At 37.1% G+C, this 21,478-nt stretch overlaps 1 protein-coding gene across 1 annotated transcript in view; it reads right to left on the minus strand.

The window, feature by feature from the left end:
* Window positions 1-21,478, minus strand: part of LOC145786816 (uncharacterized) — a 296,407-nt gene that overhangs the window by 101,734 nt on the left and 173,195 nt on the right. Inside the window, exons 47-51 of the mRNA XM_082598556.1 lie at window positions 18,653-18,805; window positions 11,803-12,017; window positions 11,270-11,474; window positions 2,757-2,896; window positions 1,892-2,030 (exon numbers count right to left, since the gene is read on the minus strand). Coding sequence (XP_082454682.1) covers window positions 1,892-2,030; window positions 2,757-2,896; window positions 11,270-11,474; window positions 11,803-12,017; window positions 18,653-18,805 — 852 coding nt within the window. The remainder of the gene's footprint in view (window positions 1-1,891; window positions 2,031-2,756; window positions 2,897-11,269; window positions 11,475-11,802; window positions 12,018-18,652; window positions 18,806-21,478) is intronic.

Consider the following 21,478-nt stretch of genomic DNA (forward strand, 5'->3'; position numbering starts at 1 on the left):
AGTCAGAGTTTTTTTTCAGCTCCACCATGGCACATGCGTGCGTTCAAGGTCGTCATATAATATCATGATTCTTCAAGATATCGTGCCAATGATTGAATATATTCTGAAGATTTATAGAGCAAGGAACTGTGTAGAGGGGATCAGTGGAGTGCTTAACCAGAGTGTACGGTGGCTTTAAAAGCCGAAAACTTTGCTCTAATATGATATTCACGATCTGTAGCTTGTTAAGTTGGCTGTGTCTGAAGATTTTAAACTGCTTGATTTTCCAGTCCTTAGCTTTAATCTTGTAACTTTTTCCAAAAATGTTTTTGAAGTCTTCTATGTGACTTCAGTTCATGGTGGTCAACTGACAGCGCTCACAGATCATGTTGTTCAGGCCGATGTAAACCTGGAAATTATTGTCCGGGTTTACATCATAAGCTTATTGTCACATGGCAGTTAAAAATGACCGCGTATGGGCCTGCGGTAGGTTGTGGAGTCCACTTTGCCATTCAATACTAAAGAATGCAGATATTACTCGGTTGTTTTATTGTGTTTTTGGCCACGACACCCATCGGTAAATGCTTGTAAATTCGACGCATTAACATCCAGGTGGTTCGCAATGCAATCGTAAAGGTAGCTCACCAGCTCATTTAGGCTACATACCTTCCAGTTTCTGGCTATGTATATATTTAAATTTTATCAGTTTTTATTGAGTGAACACCAAAAACAAATAACTACAGATGACTGCTATAAAACGCATCCTCTGTTCAATGTGACAATTGGGCATGTTCTGTTTTTTTCAGTACAGTTTTATCCTTTAGTGTAGCATAAAATACTTTGGTTTTTCGTTTGTGTTCGTCGAGTTTGACTTTTATTGCTCTTTTAGCCGCAGTGTTTTTTTAAACTTTTATACTTACCTCATCCTCAGCAGACACACACTGTGCATATGTCTGTCCTTGGTTTTCCAAGCCCAAATTTGAATTTTTTTGTAGTAGTCAAAATAATCCCGATCCTTGACTTTACAGTTTAACGTTCGCAGGGCTTTGCTAGCGTTACGCTCAGCATAGTGTGCTGGATAATATTTCTCAATAAACCAAGCACACATTAAGATATCGTCTTTTGTTTCCGTGACTATCATAATGCTACACCCGGTGTGAAAAACTGGTAGTATGAGCTTCAATTTTCAGCTTGATGTCATCACCTTTTGAAATCTATTTGCCTCTTTGGTCTTTTGATGTTTCTTGCGCTGTCAACTGAGCCTGATTTTTTTTTATCCGACTGAGTCAGACGAGGGCTAAATTGCTGAAGTTGGGCCCTTGAAATCAATGGAAACATTGAGGGGGTATTTTTAATGTTTAAACTTGAAACATTTGGCCGATTTTCAGGTATGATTTAGAAGACACTGAAAGGAATCGGAAACACAAAAAGGGCAATTTGATAAAACGTAAATTTGGGCCCTTTTTGAATTCACGTATTCTATTGTTTTGAACTAATTTTGTTCAACCTTAAGTTTTTGACTAGTTTTGAATGGACAAAATTTGGGTGACCACAATTTCAAAGTAGCATTCTGCTTGAAATTAAAAAATCTTCTGGTAACACTGTCTTAACACACCATTTTGTAATCAGTTTACGTATTCTAGTTGGACATCTCGTACTTCTGAATCCATGAACAGAGCCTAGTACATGGAACAAATTATAATTAACAAGCAAAGGAAACCTCACTTTGTCAATCTCAGTGACTGGGCCTGTGTCGGTGGTTCAAAGTGTCTACAAGTATGCAAAACAAAAAAGATTAAGGTTTGAAAGAGGCTCTCAGTCCAAGGATATTGATTCACACAATCAATGTATCATTCAATTAACTAACAGTCTTCTATAACAAAAAAACATTCAAAACGACAAACTTTCATACCTGTTCTAAAGACTCTTCCAATATGCTTTCCTCATCTTTACACTGTGTCATTGTACAGTTGGCTAAGTACTTCATTGTGTCTTTGCTCATTGATTTCTTCACTTTATTTAAAGGGATTTCGCATTTGGTCGGTCCAAGTCTGCAAAATTCGTATGATAATGTGATAGCTCGTCTAAAACATAGCGCTAGGAAACTAAAAATCTCCACACAATCGAAGAAAAACTATATGTTTCTAATCTTAAAATAAAACTCAATCATTTTAAGTACAATCCGTTTTCTGATTGCTTTGAATGACATGATGTTTCGTTGTTCCATAGTTGTTGTTTATATGATCTCAAAGTAATAAAAGTTGTATTCAATGAGATTCCTATGCCCACAATAAAACTTTTCGTAACCAGCTTTATCATGTAATAAATTAACACATGAATATCAGCCTAGGACTGCAGTCACAAAGCTAACCGCTTTTGCAACTGATAAAGTGACTGCAGTGACTTTGTCAACTGCGTAGCTGAGTAGTGACGACGACATTTTGACAGAGTGGTGACGACATTTGCGAGACGCTTGCAAGGAAGTCGATTCAATATCGCTCCAGAGCACACAGCTGTGTATCCGCAAGAGACTTAATGACATGCCAAAATAATGGAATTAGCTGACACGATGACTATAATTCTCTTCGCTGCTTTCGGTTGTTTGTTGTGTCTGTGATCGCAGTGTGCTGTTGTATGTTGTTGCAATAGCGAAAAAATGAAACATGATGATTATTATTATTATTACAACCTTTCAGAAGGGAATTGCAATTTCTTTATTGCAGGACCAATGAGCAATGCAAGAAGATTTATTGAGTACACGTAAACAAACGACTCACTTGTCAAGAAAATCTTTGTTGTCAAACTTGTCTTTACTTCCATTGATCAACTTCCGCATGATCATCTTGCTAAACTTCCCGAACATGGGGTGGAGAATGTCAAGGTTTTCAATGCTCCCACTTTCAACAAGCTCTACTACCTGAAGAGGTGCTGAATAATCTATCATCTCCATACATTGTGCATACGGATTACGAGTTTTAAAAAGAACTGAATGAGTGATGGTAAGGGCAATGTGTGGTGTGAAGCTGATGGACAAAAGGAATACCGAAGAACTTATGAACTTGCTTGGATTGAATGAGAATGTTGATAAGTTGGCGAAGGCAAATAGAGTGAGGTGGTATGGGCATGTTTTAAGAAGGTATGAAGATGATGTTTTGAGAAGAGCGCAGGAGTTGCAAGTGGATGGTCGTAGGAAACAAGGAAGACCCAAGAAAACGTGGAAAACGCAAGTTGAGAAGGAAAACAGCAAGGTTGGCTTGACAAGATAGGACCCTTTGAACACGTCAATGTGGAGGCAGGGTGTGAAGGCGATTGCGACCAACGTAGACCCAGCAACCAGTACCCTCGGCCAAGAGGAAATCACTGAATTCAAACTGGACTACTACTACCGGTACTGCTAGATCTAAACCACATATTTTTGTAATTTAACATGTCTGGAATGATTAAGAAACTAGTCTACCAACTACAGCATACGATAAACCGACGTGTTAATAAACGGGAATACATGGCAAAACCTTAAGGTATTCAAAATTTGCTTGAACAAGTGTTTGAGTAAGAAGGAACGTGTTTGAAACTTACACGGTCACTAAACCTGAACATTAAAGAGAATTTAGTTATACAACGTTTCTACAAGCTATTGTAGAATTGCATGCTCTGGCGTTGCATGTTTTTTGGACAATGCCAAGGTGCTGCATGCCTTGCTATCGCATACTCTGATTTCACTACCTTGATGTCAATGCTCTTGCAGTACATTCCACGTAGAAAAAAATATCAAAATTTAGAAAAAAAATTTATGACAATAGTTTGAAAAAAGATTTATCTAATGGAATTAATATCACGCGTGGAGTACGCCAAGAATGTGTAATTTCTACACGTCTATTTAACTTATATACAGAAGTGATTTTCCGAAGGATTGATAATATAAAAGGGGTAAAAGTTGGTGGCTTGAATATAACGAACGTACGCTATGCTGATCTGTTAGCTGAATCGAAAGAAGATCTTCAAGAAATATTGGACAATGTTAGCTCAATTGGTAAAGAATTTAATATGAAAATTAACGCTAAAAAAACAAATCAATAATAATCTCAAAATCATCAGACACTCCAGTATTCCAAATTATAATTAACAATTAAAATATACAAAAAGTAAGATCATTTTCCAGTCTTGGACATAGAAGGTGGAACTGAAGATGAAAGGGGTGACTAACTGACTATGGAATTTTAAGGCGGATAGAAATTACAACAACTGGATTTGGGAAAATGAAAAATGTTTTGTTCAATCAAAATGTCAATTTAGCAATATGTCAAAGGATATTAAAATGATATATCTGGTCAAATTTTTTATACAATTCAAAAACTTGGACAGTGTCACAAAAATTGAGAAACGGATGGATGCCATCAAGCTCTGGACATACAGAAGAATATTAGAAATTTCATTGAAACAAAACATCACTTACGAATTATTATGCAAATTTAATTCTAGCAAAATTCTCTTACAAATAGTCAAATTAAGAAAATTGAAATATTTCGGACACACAATAAGACAATTCCTTACAAAGAGCGTTAATCGAAGGGGAGATAAATGACAAAGGAAACAAAGGTAGACCAAGAATGTAGGGATGGTAGAAGTAGGGGATTGCTCACTCAAAAGTAAGGTGGACAACTGGAGGGTCATAATGTTATGACAAAATTTGATGCAACTCCACCTTGAGGTCTACTGCCATATGTCGCATACTCAGGTGCAGTTTATATGACCTACCCACTACCCAGTGCCCACGTGTGTATAAAGTGTGTATAGCCAAAATAAATGTAACAAATATGTGATATCCAGTTTATTTAATAGTACTCAAGTCATGATAATGCAGGGGTAGACTTCACGCAAAACCGGTAGCCTAACAGTAGGTAGCCTCACACTGCTGCAATAAGGTTCTGCAGATGTTCTAGCACCCAAAATTTTAACCAAATATAGCAATTCATTTGATGAGAATGAATTTATCTAAAACCAAGAAAACGTTGTGCAGTTCTGCCAATTTTTGAACTTCTTAGTGACCCTCCAGCTGTCCATTTTGCAAGAAAAATCAGTAAAGTGAGTCGTCCCGGTATTCCACTGTCCCTACAAGAATGATTTGGATAACAAAGATCTCTAAATAGACAAAATTAAGTTATGAAATTGTGATACAAAAACCTCATGATCGAGAACAATGGAGCATTGTATCCAACCCTCAATACGAGGAAGGAACATAATGATGATGAGTTTTCTCTTTAGACGAGTCAATATAAGGTTGAACCCCAAAAAAATTGATACAAAAGGTTTTTCAACGGATTCTGTTACCTATGGGCCTACTAAATAACATACTAAAAGTCTACCAAAATCGGACCTCCAGAAAGGGGTCATTTTCAAGATGGCGTCCAAGATGGCCGCCGGGATGTTACATTGCCTATATCTCAATTGCTATTCAAGCTAGAAAGGCGGTTTAGGTGTCTATCCCTAGGTTTTCGGGGTCAATGAATCGAATTAAATAGGTTAAATTACGATAGGCTGATTATCTACTGAGATACGTATAATTTGTATATAATATACGGCCTGGGGGAGCCCGGGGACGTTTCGGACGCAGCGATAGGCCAACATCAGACAGAGCAGAGCACGATATTGGCAAATTCACTTGAGGCTTGAGATAAACTGCAAACAAACTCATCTTGACTTATATAACACGAGCTTGAGAAAAGTGGTTTTCCAACATTTCAGTTTCTATACTTTTGGCAGCTTGATAAGCCGAATAGTGGTAAAATTTTCAGAGACCACTCCTCACTTTTCATCTGAATAAATTCCTTATGTATTGGTGCAAAACGGTTTCCAGTACACTTTAAAACATTTTTTCGAAAACAAAACACTCGAAAATCCGTCCGTAGTATCCCCAAACTCCCCTAATAAGATGGAATTATCATAACAGCACATTACATGCGGCATAACAGGTACTATCAATACAGGCATTTAAAAAAAACTGCAACCAACAGGAGGCTCATACTTGGCCTCCTACAGTAGATGAATACAGGGGATTAATCTGTTCTAAAAAATGGCGTACCATTAAAGTCTGGACACAGACACATTCAGAAAATCATTGGAATTCCAACAGTAAGCTACAAATGTAAATCGTAAACCAGGGTGATCAGCCCGTTTGTTATCTTATTGCATCATTTTTGACATAAGTAGAATGAGCCGATTCTTTTGCAGGTTCTACCCCCAATTCATGACATCCATACTCTCTGCTTTTCCCATCCAGACCATTATCTGGTAGTAAACTCCACGACAGTGAAATTGGGTAGCAGATTCAGTTGGTAGCAGACTCTCGGGCGTTACAAATGATGAAGCAGAGACAACTTTCTTGCTGAAGGTGTTATATCGCATTGTCGCAAGGGAATCTGTGCTCTGGCCATCAAAGAAGACAGCCATTACTTGGCACCCAAGGTCATCGATTATCTCTGTGGTCTGGTTTCGGGCAGTGAATGCTTTAGCACAAGACCGAAGAACAGGATCTCCATGCACAAGTTTTCGAAAAGCAGGCTTCTTGCCAACACCGAATATCCGAGACGTAGTGTCACAACCAGTCATGGCATGGATAAATATCAACTCAAAACACATGTCGTGTCCAAAGATTTTTTTCAAACGGTTGATGTTGTATACTTTGGTACTGCCATCAGCTTTGGACTTGTCTGGCCTGAAATAAAGGCCCTTACTATCTTCTTGTGCATAGTAAACAATTAACACAAGGAGATCGGTATCTTCTCCAATCATCGTTGTTGTCTGGAGAAGAGATGTCTCCACTGCGGCCTTTACAATTTCTACATCAGCATCCCCAGATGCATTTACCACGGTGCAATTTTTTCCCGAAGTTTATCACTTATCATCCAAATCAAATTTTGTTTATTGGCATCTTGTGAAAGGAACTCCTCCTTTTTGCCTGTGAACATAGTCTCCGCTGTAAAGTTGACAACGGGATGAAGATTACGTCCTCTTCTTTGATGCATGTTGTCTTTAATGGTCGGCCCTTCTTCATAGCCGTCAAACACAATGGTCGTACCGGATCCATATTGCCGGCTGGTGAAACCAACATATGACCGTGCTATTTCACCATAGTTTTGTCCACGCTGCCATGGTATGCGGTGAAGGAGTGAACCGCCATCAAGTACGTGGCACTCCGTTTTTGGCACAGAATGTAGGATTGCATTACTTGCGTGATCACAGATCGCGTGTGCTAACTGTGGCTTATCAGCTTTTCGGAATACATGTCTCGATTCAAAGAGAGCAGGAGGGAAAGGACTAAGCTCGTAACACATAACTTCCTCCAGTGATAGATGTCTAACTTGGAAGACCACCATGAAGCGTTGAAAAAGAAGTGCAGTATCAATGGTTCGATCAAGAGCGACCTTGATGGCAGACTTTTGCCCAAGGGTCCTGGCTTTATCCTTTCTACTGAATGAGTATGCGAATGCAGGTTGTCCTGTCATTTTTTGTCCGTCTCATATTCGTGCACGTTCACACTATCATCGGCTACAACACCAGTGACAACGCCCACTACGGAACGACAACCGAAAATACCGCTTGATTGTGTACAAAAAACGCCAAACTAGCCAAAGTTGGCGGGAAAATAGCACGCCTGGCAAAACTCTTGCAACTAGCATGTTGCTCCAGGAGGGTCAAAATAAAACTATGCAGCAAATATCGCGTCAATGGCGCGAAAAAATGTTGCTTTTTTTTCATAACTAACTTTCTTAACACTATTAGCGTTTTAGCACTTTAAATATCCTAAAAATAGCAAAATGAAAGCCTATAAATTATGGTCCAAAAACCCCAGACTCAAAAATAAAACCACAGAAGTGCATTAAAAAACAAGCTCTGGCAGCCCTGGGTGACTTTGCCTGAATAAATCTTTTTGACTTTAACAACGATTGTAACAACCGATTTTTGTAAGGTCAATAACGGACCCTGCATCCAACAGCTGTGCCTTATTTTGCTCGACAGGAACGGCTACCGTTTAGGTCTCAATTCATCACATCTGACTCAAGGTGATCAATGTTTATTCAAGTACGCAAAAACACTTACTTGTAATCTACGCACACAAGCCAACCATCATCAGAAAGAAATTATTGAAAAAATATGCCCGTCCACCGCTCTAGTCAAAACGCAAAAGAAACTTTTCGATAAATGAAACACGAAGATTCAAAACTCATGCGGTTGGAGTTCACTGAAGCATGAACGCAAAACAAGAACATTCAAAATAAGAAAGGGATCGCATGAATCGTTTCTACAACGATAACTTTGTTTGCATTGTAATGCGACTATGCACGCATTCATGTGATTATGATGTCACAAACACAAGAACAATAACAACTTGAATACCACCATCTACCCAATACGCAAAATTATTTAGAAATATGCAGTCCTATATTTCCTTGAAAATGACCCCTTTCTGGGGGTCCGATTTTGGTAGACTTTTAGTATGTTATTTAGTATGCCCATTGGTAACAGAATCCGTTGAAAAACCTTTTGTATAAATTTTTTTGGGGTTAGGTGCCTTTTTTCCGTATATTGACTCGTCTACTTATTGACATGCATGTTAACAACTTGAACATTAATTCACGCATCAAATGTGAGACCAAGCGCTTGAAAAGGGTTTTGAACATGCTTACCAAGGCCGATTGTGTGGTGAAACCTATGTTAAAGCATGAACACACAGTTGAGCAAATGACAGTTGATTTGAAACCACAGTGTGTCAAACAAAAAGGTCTTCGGGATTGGTATTTTAGAAAACTGGGTTCGCTCTTGGAAAATTTGGGATTTGGAAGGTTGGGGATTTAGAAATTTCGGGATTTGAAAGACTTGGATTTCAAGAGATTAGGGATTTGGAAGATTAGAGATTTGGAAGATTGTGGATTTAGAAAATTAAGGATTTGATAAATTTGGGATAAGAGAGATTAGAGATTTGGAAGATAAGGGACTTGGGAGATTAAGGATTTGAGAGATTAGGGATTTGAGAAATTAGGCATTTGTGTCAGGAATTCATAGAAGAAGATGACCAACCACGCTATGGTAGGTATCTGAAAAGTGAAGGAGTCACAGAAATTTCAAAAAATTTAGAATTTTTTTACATTTTGAAAGAAGTAGTCGCCCAAAGCTTGCATTTAAAACTAGCATGAAATTTAAAATTGCACAAAGTTGATTTAAAGCAAATTTGGAGATATTATTTTGAAATGAGATTGTGAATGTAGGTACAAAACGTAAATTGAATAAAACTGACAGGTTCAGAAAATATAGTACTAAGCATTAACGACAAAAAAAGGTAAGAAAACTGGCAATACACCTTAGGAATATGAAATTTTATGTTTTAAGTGTTGAAGTCGTGTTCTTTCAGATAATATGTTTTATATCTAAAAGAAATTACATTTGCAAACATTACGAATGTTTGATACAGTGGCGTACGCAGGATTTTATCAAATTCGAATTTGTTTTGAAACCATAGGTTGTGGAATTGGATCAAAATCATCAGACTGACTATACAATCTGTGGGGATTCCATCTTTGATTACATAACAATGCGAAAGGCTGTGTGGAGTATAACTAAAAGATCTTTATCATCATCATTTTCAGCATGTGGTAGCCCACTGCTGAGCGAAGACCTTCCCCTTTTCTTGCCAATCTAGTCGATCGTGTGTTTCTTTATACCAGTTTGTTGTTTCACATTTCACAAACACTAAAAGCTAGGGAAAAGAATGACGCATTGTTTGTCTTGAAAAAAGGACGTTTGGCTAAATGTAAAACAGTCCACTTTAACAAGGCAGTTTAAAAAAAATTGGCAACCTGGAGTTTCCTTTGGTGTTTTATAATTAAAAATCATAAATGGAAAAGTATACGCTAATCCATACCAACGTTTCAGGATGTCATTATTGAACATCTTCGTCGTTTCTCGAGCAATTAATTATGACAAGTCTTATGATATCATCCGTTGCAACACATTTTTTTCCAAGAAAGCGTAGTATAATTTCTTCTGTAATCTCCAACAAAATAGCATAGATTTACTGGTTTTGCTGATTTGAAATAGTTATTCCAAATGATGAACAGCAATACAAAACCGATGGATGCAGCCTAAGCTATAAAATGTCGAGCTTTTGTAACAGTATTATCACATTTTCTATTTGAAATTGCCGAAAAACGCTATGCCAACTAAATATAAAAGTTGGTGGTCCCCTAAACAGAGATATGAGCCACTAACTTGGGATTTAGAAGCGGTAAATTGGGCCTTACGTGATTTAAGCTATTTAATATCGAGCTTCTGCAGCAATATTTACAATATATTTTCATTTCAAATAGCCAAAAAACATTAAACAAACTGAAATGCGTGGAGCCGTGGACCCCTAAACAGCTGTGGGGTATGAGGGAAGATTAATACGGCCCTACTACTCAAGACCACTCTTAAACAATAACATGTTTGCACTACACAATCACAACAACGCTAACAAAATCAACACTTTTTAACGGGGAGAGGCATGCCGCCTGCGTACGCCACTGGTTTGATATGTAGATTTAAAAAAAGGTTTTTGATTAATTGTGGAATAGTTGTTTTCGAACATGTTTTGAGTTATCAATAATGCAAAATAATGATTCTTCCAAAAAGTTTAAAAGTTCCTAGCGACACTTTAGCTTATTTTTTGAACCATAGGCATACGAAGCAGAGTAAATTAATTAGATTTAATATATTTAAGTTTATTACAACATTTACAGAAACACACCTAACAAAGACCGAACGTTTTTGATATCACACGATGTCCTCTTCAGGAATAACACACAGTAATTTTATCTATATCTATCCTTCAGTATTTTGTTTAGGTATAGATAAAATTACTGTTTTAATAGAATCCCCGTTTTAAACCCTAGCCTGCAGCCATAAAGAAAGATAATTTAAATTTTACGCCCAAAAATAATAATCCACTGAGTTTTAGAAATTCAAAAAGTATTACGTTTAACTTATTGGAAGAATAATAAGTATAACAATCCAACAATTGTTGACAAAAGAGAAAAAAATCGGTAATATGTAATAATGAATTTATTTAAATCTCCGCGAAACCTCACAATAATAACAAGGCTCTAAACATAGTCTGCGAATAATTTCAAGTTATTGGGACTCAGCAAAAAAGATCTACGAGATCGTGGCAATTAGGCTACAGCTTTAATATAAGGCTCATGATTAGAAGTCATGATATGAAGTAAGACAGAAATACACACACAACCTAATTACTTACCGCATTTGGAGCGGATAGAGCTTTGCGAACCTCAAACAGAGGCATATCCAACAAAAACTCTCCGAGATATATAATATCATCGAGTTGGATACCTATGTTCCCGGCATCGTGGTCTTTCTTTCGTGTACCACCAACAGCCCATTTCGTAACTTGTTTCTTTTGGACTGGTGAAAGATCCATGTACGACTCGCTCATGCAATCAAGCCTGTAAAGCAACAACTACTCAATAGTGAAAAAGTAGTAAAAATCTGGTATTTCTCACACCTCTCAGCACAGGGTTAACTGCGCATTAGTGAGCAGTGAGTTTCGCTCTGCACATTCGCTAACAACAACACCACCAATTTGTACAAAAAGATGAGTGACACTCAAATAGAAAAGAACAATCAAACTATTGGCTAGGCAAGAAATAAACATAACGTAAAATAATTTTACACAGATGGGAACAATAGATATTGAACTTGCGTTTCAACTGATCCAGCATTAATTTTAATCGTTTGAATAATCTATATATTGAAACACAAGTAACCACTCACATATCCTTCTTCTTGCTCTCAACTTGCGGTATCTGCCTGATCATGTTGGCAGGCAACCCAGCAACCATTGAGCAAATGTTATCAATGAACTTATCGGCTGCCTCAGTGTCGGAGACTGTGTCATCAGTAGTTAGCCTCTTCAGGTAATTTTTAGACATTGCTTGTTGTGTTTGGATCGGAGGCTTCCATGGAGAAGAACCAAACCTGTTGGTTTTCTACAACAACAAAACAAACTTACCTATACTCACTGAGAAATATGACACTATGTTTCAATCACGTAATAAAGTACTTGAGGCTAAAAGTACTTGAGAAGAATGCTTAAAATTTCATGGAAGAATAAAATCACAGACAAATATTAAGCATATTGTAAACCAACATGGATATTCTACAAACAATAAAAACAAGAAATTTGAAATATTTTGTCCATATAATTTGCAATAATTTTATTCCAAGACAACTACTAGATGGAAAAAAGAATGGCAAACGAAATAGGGCAGACGACCAAGAATTTAGTCAAATGATATTAAAGACTGGTCGGGACTTGATTATAAACTGCAATAGAAAAATCTCACAACAGAGAAACTTGGCGCTTCATTGTCTCCGACCCTCGACAAGAGAAAGGAAGCTGATGATGAATAATTTGCACCTTTTGAAGAAGTATTGTTTTCTAGAGTGAGTTCACATTGATTTTGTTCTATATCGTTTGAAACAATATTATAAGAATGTAATAATTCGTACTCTAGCCTAAGCAGTAGAAGGTTATAATGCTCTTGCTCAGTTTGGGGGGGGGCTGTCGATTCTTCTTATGCTTTAGGAGTGATATCTCTGTTATTTTTTAAGGCACGGTTTCAAAATTTGGGATTCACTTTGCAAAATTATTCACGCTGAGCATATCATAATGACAAATTTTACGTTATTTTGATCCTTTTTTGCATATTTTCGATTGCGATTTTATACTTATTTATAATAATTGTATTATAATATACTTATTTTCAATACAATACTTACTTACAGCAATTATATTATACTTATTTACGTTACAATTTTGATACAGAGGTGATTTTTTTTAACCATAGACAAATAAAACCTAACAACCAGACGGCATTTAACATAATAACATGAAAATAAACTAAAAATTACAAACGTTTTCGGCCATACTTATTTTAGCCCTTTTCAAGTAACCAACAAACTGATCTACACGAACAAAAATGCGGCTAATTAGGCTACACTGATTGCAGTTCCACGATGAATTTTCTCATGTTCTAAATGTTTTTTACGAAAGCATGAACACCTGAAAGTTGGTCTTCACCCATTTCTTTGTTTGAAAGAAGACTACACTTTATGTTTTGCAAACGCTGCTGATATGAGAATGTAATTTCGAATAAAATGATATGACACAAGGCCTTCTGTAACAACAGCACAAAAAAACTTTATCAAAGACAACAATTTGCGTAATAGATCTACCAATACATGAATAAAGAACACGTTTGTGGAAGTTTTTTATAGCAACATAATGCCTTCAAATCTAATCAGGCACATTTACGCCAAATTTTGCTCATTTCATAGAATTTTGATTTATATTCATTTTACATTTCTTTCGTACAGTAACGTATTGTATACGGCAATGGATATTTGTTGGTTCGAACTTCTACTGTGCAATAATTTGTATGTACTCATTTGGTGGTGGATAACTATTTCTCGAGTCGCTAAAAAGAAAAGATAGAACGCATTCTTTTATATGAACAACTGCGTGCTCACTGGCTGGTATATTATAGCACAAGAAATGTTTGGGCATTGTGCGATTTTTCAATGCAATGCTGTGAAAAAGAAACAACATGTTCTATTGTCCACACAAAAAGAAAATCTTTTCTGTATTATATTAGTTTCACGTCTTGAAACGTTGAATCAATATAAAAAAGAAGTGATTTTCTGACTGGATTGCTCTAGCCATCAGCTCTGGACAAATTTAAGTCAAACAAAATAATGGAAAACTCCGCGATAGTCTGTCTCCTTGCGCAATGCGCATGTTGATGCACGGAGCAATTATGAGCTTATCGCTTGTAAGCGAAAAAAATCGATTTCATGCTTTGCCAAACGTTGGCAAAAAACAGCAAAAATTCACCAAAATCTTGAATTTACAAACAAACTACACAACTTTTGCTATCAAACTTTACATCATCAGATCTGCCCTGCAATTTTGGGAACAGTCAAGAAAAACCAAGTGCATGACATTACTGTGCTTCAAGTAATTAAAGGAAATGTGAAGGGGGGCCAGATCAGGCCGCCCTTTGGGGATCAAAGTGTTAATTGCCTAGGAAGAAACACAAATCAATGCAAAAAATTACGTGAAGACATTTAGCAGATAGGAGGTATGTGCGGCAAACAGTTGCCTGTTGAGGCGAGGATTGCAAGATTTTATGAGCAAAGCCTCATCGATTTATTATCAAATTCGGTGAAGCATTTACGTATAATTCTAAAAGACTCCAGGGAAAGTTCAAATAATGTTTATAAGCTGTTCAATAAGCGGTTTATAAGCAAGTGGTTTATAAGCCTCAAATCGGCAGCTATTTTCCACAGGCGCCTCCTATCTGCTAAATGTCTTCACATAATTTTTTGCGGCATTGATTTGTGTTTCTTCCTTAGCGTCATGTGATTTTGCCTCTCCTTTGCTTCGCCATTTCATTCTAATACGTTTCGTTTTTCGATTTTGTGTATGTAAATCAGTCTCTGTAATTTCAGCTTATGAAGAACATCAGTCTGTTGGTTATTTGAAAAGGGCTGGCATGAGTATGGCCGAACACGTTTGTAATTTTTTTCATGTTATTATGTTAAATGCCGTCTGGTTGTTGGGTCTTCTTTGTCTATGAATATACTTCTGTTGACGTATGCCAGACAGCCATTTTATCTGGTCCGGATCTGGTTAGATCCGTACTCGATCTGGTAAAGATCTGGGCCAGATAAATTGGTTGTCTGGGATGATTTGCATTTGACCATAATTATTGAATAAATGCTAGATTTCCACAATTGGATTTTAAAGTTTTGGCTGAAAATGGGGTTTAACCCGATTCGGACTAAGCTATCTTTGGCAGCTAATGACCTGACGTGTGGACTTACTCCATCCATTTTCTAATAACTTTCGATATAAAAACGTTACGAGATTATTTTTTTCGCAAAGTTAGAGAAAATATATTGACAAACTGGTTAAAATTTCAAGTGGACACACATACTCCACCAGTTTTTTGCTATTGCTTCTTTGCTAAGAGTAGTCTATTTTTTTTAATTTGTCTGATGTCTCCGCCATAATGTCCTTGAAATCGTTAATCTCTTGGCTAAAGGCACGCACGGTCTGGTCATACTTTCTTGACATGACCTACTTACTTCCGATAACTGCTGACGCAAACTCCAGCGATGGAACTAATTCTTTTTAATCGCTATTAAATTTCACACTGATTAATGTTTTACTAGTTTTGCAGACAACTGTGGGAGTAGGGTGTCAAAAACTGCTGATAACTGAAAAACTATACTACAAAAAATGTAATTTTATTAGCAAACCAAAGATGAATAATTTTTAGGAAAAGTCATAAAACTTCAGTTAATTTGAGCGAGTAGCTTTTATGTAATCGATGAAAGTGTTAGGTATGGACGGAACCCGTCCACCCGTCAGTCCGAATGGGGTTAAACATTGTTTTTTCATAACCACGAAGGATTTCAATAATTAATTTTTTTTAACAAACAGCGTAGTAGCCTTCAGGTTAATACCATGTTAACATATTTTCATCAAATTATTGTAGAATAACACAGTATTGTACAAGCAAATAAGAAGTTAACCGAAATATTATTTCTGAAGAGGGTAAAGTTAGTATTTATTTGGTCAATTTAACTATTAATTATTTATTTCAACGCAAGACTGCCAGTGACACTGTATGGCACAGCGTAGTCACCGACATTGTCACAGTAAAGTTTCCCATCGTCAAAATGTTTTTATCTGTGGATTATTTTATCCACTAGCGACTGCTGAAAGGAGAGCAATCCTCCGAATGGGTTGCTCAAGCGCACACCCTGAAAGCCGAACCTTCCAGCGCTGGCTAAACTAACAAATGTGGTGCTAAGAAACAGACCACATACCACATCATCAACAATTGTACTAACTTCAATCCACTTAAAAAAGTGGAAGTTCTGCATGTATTGGATGACGAAACTACAATAGTAGCCGTTTTGTTGGTCTTCTAGTGTAGTCTGCCAAGCAGATTTGAAAAAGCGAAGAAGATTTAAAAGACGTCACATGCTGGAAACTACTTTCTAGTCAGAGAGTGAGGTCTGCAATGCGCATAGTACTTGGAGGAAAATAGTGTTTGCACAAATAACCACATGTTTTCCGTTTTCCAGCATACTTGGCTGTGAAATAAATAAGTGATTTATCTGTAAAGTACTAAACTTTTTGTCAGTGCTTTAAGATAATTTTGGTCAACAATTTCTTGTTTCATCATCATCATCATGCGTCGTCGATTTGGGCTCTCAGTCACTCTGTAGTGTATATCTTCTCTCTACAACTCTCGATTCCTCGCAACCTCCTTCAACTCTTCCATATCCATCCCGCTTTCATCACTGTATCAAGCCATCTCGTTTTAAGACGACCCTTTCCTTTTCCTCTGCTGACTATACCAAGCTTGATGTCTTTTTCCAGTGATGTGCTTCTCACGATGTGACAAAAATATGAAAGTTTATGTTTGACTATTCCAGCTTCTAGGGATATGTCCGTTTTAATTTGGTCCAAAATCTGTTTGTTTGTTTTTTTCCTCTCTCGTGCCATGGTGCTTCAAAAAAGCCTGGTCTTCATATCGAAACATCAGGATCGACCAGTTGTCTACAGTGGATCCTACATTTCTTTTTATTGTTGGCATCTTCAATTTTTAAGTGTTTTCCTATTTTTTTGGTCTTCCTTTCTAATTTTTACCATCATTATCTTATCTAAAACTTGCTTTGTCAAATTGTTCTTATCCATTGGTTCAAGATATCCAACCCATCTCAGACGATGCCCACGCAAGTACTCCTCAATATCCGTCCATTCTCTCACTACATCATCTTTAATTTTGTTGAAAAGTGTTTCGCCACACATCATACGAACCATTTCCATTTCTGTCATTTGCATTCGCAAAGTATTTTCTTCATCGCCCAGCATTCACCTCCATAACACACTACGCTACTTACACAGTCATGCCGTGTATAACCTTCCTTTCAATTTACGAAAAAGCATTCTGCCACAAAGTGTGCCCGACAATTCTTTAAACTTGTTCTAACCTGCACGTTTTTTTTTTATTTGTTTTTAGTTCATATACTGCATAGAGTGGGGGCTTGATGCCTTTCTACAATCCTTCCTTCGCTCGCTCTACTGCCGCACGCATAACTTCTAATCCTTTATTTATTGATTTACTTGAGTCTGCGATTGAGGATAACATCTTGATTTTTTTCACACGCTTTAAGCAAAGACTCCACAATCCACATACAGATATAAATCCAACTAATACCACAAATGTCTCGTAAGGCGTCCTGCCATTCTCTTGCTTGTTAACGAATAGTATCTGTTTTTCCAACACGAAAAGGTACATAATCTCAACACAATGGGCTTTGGTAGGCAGCAGAAGCGATTATACAGTAAAAATGCCTGGGTCAGCAGGCAAGCCACCTCATAAGAAACAAACGCGAGATCACGAAAAACAACGTTGGCACAAATTCCAAACCCAAGGAAGGGCAATCGAATCTCCGGAACAATGCGGCCCCTAATAATAGCACATAATAAGTACAAAATTAAAGAAGTAGGGTCGATGCCTAACATGCAATACACAATACACATTGTACTACTCCAATATCTGCTTCATATAACATACACACAAAAAATCGAGAACTACACAACAAACCTGCCAAAACTATACAATAATACACAATACACACAGTTACTCTGCAGCAAGCAAATCAAGAGCACTAAATGAACACTGAACAGTACTGACTACACTGACTAGCTACTATATTTGTGCATTTTAAATAAAAGGCAAGGGAGGTACAGGTGTCTCCATGAAACCTGCCAACAACAGACCAGGGAATATGTCTCTCGGGACCAGATCTATTGTCACCTCGCCCGAAGACTCAACCACCGTTGAGACTGTCACCCTGACGCGCCTGAACAAGTTTTCCAATCCTGATTTGGGGGATGATTTCGTGAACCCTCCCCAGGCGGTACCTTCATTGTGTTGGTTATATCCTCTGGAGAACCAATCACTACTAATTGACCAGGCTTTAGGTTCTCCCCCAAGCTGGCCAACTTATTTCTACCGTGCAAGGAGTGCGGCTGGGATGATAACTGTTGAATCCTTAGGGTCATCACAGATTCTTCTTTTGTGAGTCCCAGACAAGTAAAGCTTTTGACTTGTCCGACCCGCATTCCGTCAATGATAATAATTAAAGTTGGTACATTTTTTTTCTTATAATAATCATCATTTTCATCTTGTAACCTTATGACGTCTTAAAAATAGTACGAAAAACGTCATCAACAAGTAACTTTGGGATCGGCAGTGAAATAAAAAATTCAATTCTGAAAAATCTATTAAATTGCATTTTTTTATTAAATTAAATTGACTTTTTTTTTAGCAGAACAGTGACAACTGAATAAAACAAATTGCTTGTATGAACCATGCAGATTGCACAACCATGAACAAAGCAGGGAAAACTGTTCCACAAATATTCGATTCGTAGTCGGGAGTGATCATCCAATGGTTCGTTTAAACTTTAAACAGTCTCCCTGAACAAATATGCTTATCAATTGTATGGGCCGCTAAGCAGGACTCGTAGTACTCACTATTTTGTCATTGAGCAAGCCCATCGCTTCCTCAAACTGGGAAGTGTCGAATTTCTTGACGACTTTTGACATCGCCGTCGGGTTCCTGGAAGCTCGCTCGGAATCTAGCATCGACCCAATGGACTTTGGTGACATCTCGTGGATTTGTTCATCCTACAATAGAATAGAAAACGCATTAACTACATTGCTCAATGGCGCCGTTTATAAATTGCTGTGGTGAAGACACTACTTTGAATATGTTGCATCCATCCGAGAGTGAGCTTGATAAAATTTTGGATACAAGCTTCACATGAGTATCCACAACTGTCTCAGAAAGCTTTGAAAATAATTTTACCTTTTGCGACATCTTATCTTTCTGAATGTGGATTTTCTGCACTGGTTACAATAAAAACAAAGTATCGTTCCGACTTGAAGTCGAAGATGAACTCCGATTGAGTCTTTCAAGTATTACACCTCGTTTGGATATGCTGTGCTCAAATCAAATGTGCAAGCTCAAAATGTAGCATTCTTTCTAATACAAGCCTAACTACTGTTTATGACTTAGCAAGCAATAAGTGACATTTGTTGGCATACAAGGAGAGGAGGAAGAGGAGGAAAGTAGTGGTCCGTGACTGAGACACAATTTTTTTTTAAAGTGGACCTTGAATCTCAAAAGGTTGAGAACCTCTGAACTAACCTTTAATTATTGTGTTATTTTCTGCTGCTTATGCAGGAGACGTGTTTAAACAAGACTTCGATGTTCTTGATGACTAACTGAAGATGATCTAGTGGTTCTAACTGCTGGTCCGCAGCAACTGTTGCGCCAGTCAGCCAAAATATTGGCTTCATTTGTTCAGTTAGCTTGATGAATCACTTTTTGCTTCGTAGTTTCGGCATATAGTGTGGGCACATTTGTCATGAAAAAAGGTTTCGTGTTTTTATTTTGTTAAAAGCAAAAACTTTCTTGATTTTTTCAGATGATACTATAAAGATGAAAAAAAATTAGGATGGCATTTTTTCTGTGCACTCTAATGACTTGAAATCCCCTATCAAAATGCCCCATTCATTTACAGTAAAAAAATATGCAAAAGTGCTTTATGACGTAACTACTTTGTAACAAAGTTACTTTGTGACGCACATACAGCAAACTTATTTAATCATTTTAATCAGTAGCTAACTGCTCTTGGCTGATGCTGAGCTTCGTCGGAGTCTGCCTCGCTTTCTGACCTAGTCTTATTCTGAAACGATCCCTGTTCCATATCTAGAAAGCTAAAACCTCAATTGCTAAGGTAACAGGGATCAGTTGTCAGTAGATGTTACAGAAAATATATTTCGCACTTATTCAGTGCATCGTCAGTTCTGATAAAGGGCAGTTAAAACCTACAAGTAATGTTTTAAACAACATTACAGTGACGCAATAATGCCAAAACATGAGCGTAAAAAATTGAAAAAGCAAAAGCGTAAATATTGAAAAAATGCTGAATGAAAACTAAACCAAGCCGGCAGTAAAGTAAATTACGTGTCAAATATAAATTATACACTAGAAATGATGAAAGAGCGATGAGCAAAGCCTGCAAATGTAGCGTTGTGACAAATTACGGCAAAGAAGATAAATTATATGCGAAACACGGCAGTCAAAGGCAGTGATAAACAAACTAAGTACAGCGATAAATAATTAAATGGAGCGTCTTGGAAAACACAAAATGTAGCGTTGTGGAAAAAAGAGTAGGCAAAAACGGCAGTGAATAATAAGGCAGTAAAATATTGAAAAAATACCAAAAATGTAGTGGAGCGTCAAAAAATTAAACTTGTGGCAGAATTAATTTTTGGATATTTATTTTGGCATGTATCCTATGTATCCATTTATCTTCACAAGCATCTAGATTATCAATATTGGGTTGTTCAACAAATGTGACATTGTAGCATTGGGAAAGTTGTGGTTCAGTACTTAGATCATGAAATACAGCAAAATGTTTTAATAACGCAGCCCTGTCATTATTAGAGGAAAAATCGAAAGTGTTCCAAGTTGCACGATGGCCTGACCAGCGAACCGAAAATTTATTAACCGTCTGTCCAACATATTGTTCATGGCAAAGTAAACATGTTGCTACATAAATCCCATAATTGCTGCAATTGAGTTCCTGTTTTAACAAAGTCTTTGCGGAGTGCTCAATGTCGTTTTATGTGAAACCATTGACAAACGATGATGACCATGGTTACCACACAACGCACAGCGACCACAAGGGGCAGAATAACCTCTTTGTAGAACAGAAGATTGGATTTTTTTTGATAGATCTTTGTAGTTTGTGACATAATTTCCAATTGTTTTTGGCCTTGTGTATGTGATCATGACATCAGGTTTAAGTTCCTTTTCTTTTTCACTCATTTTTAATAAAGCTGGGAAAGCAGTAGCCCACACAGTCTTGCTGTTTTTCTTTTGAGGTTTTGGTGGCCTAAGTCTGTCAGTCCAAGTTGAAGCAATTCCAATCATGTCATTTGTCATCGCGATAGGTAAATCTGACCTAGTAGCTTTTTCTTTAAGTCTTGACAAGCTGGAAATGTAATGGACTTAAAGAAAAAGCTACTAGGTCAGACTTGCTACTAGGTCAGACTTGCACCAAAGACTGTATTAACTTAAATGCATGCATTTTTCACAAAGAATACGCAACTAGAAAGCCAATGAACGGATATAAATACAATGAAACTTGAATTAATGTTCGATCCTTTAAGTCGTATTACACGCGAAAGATGTAAGAAGTCTTAGGCCTTCTGATTAAGTGGCAGTTATCGTTAACAACCGACATCTACGGAATTTATAATATTTATTGAATGTCAAAGAAAGCAATT

The sequence above is a fragment of the Aplidium turbinatum genome, chromosome 17, assembly GCF_918807975.1.
Source record: "Aplidium turbinatum chromosome 17, kaAplTurb1.1, whole genome shotgun sequence".
Lineage (NCBI taxonomy): Eukaryota > Metazoa > Chordata > Ascidiacea > Aplousobranchia > Polyclinidae > Aplidium > Aplidium turbinatum.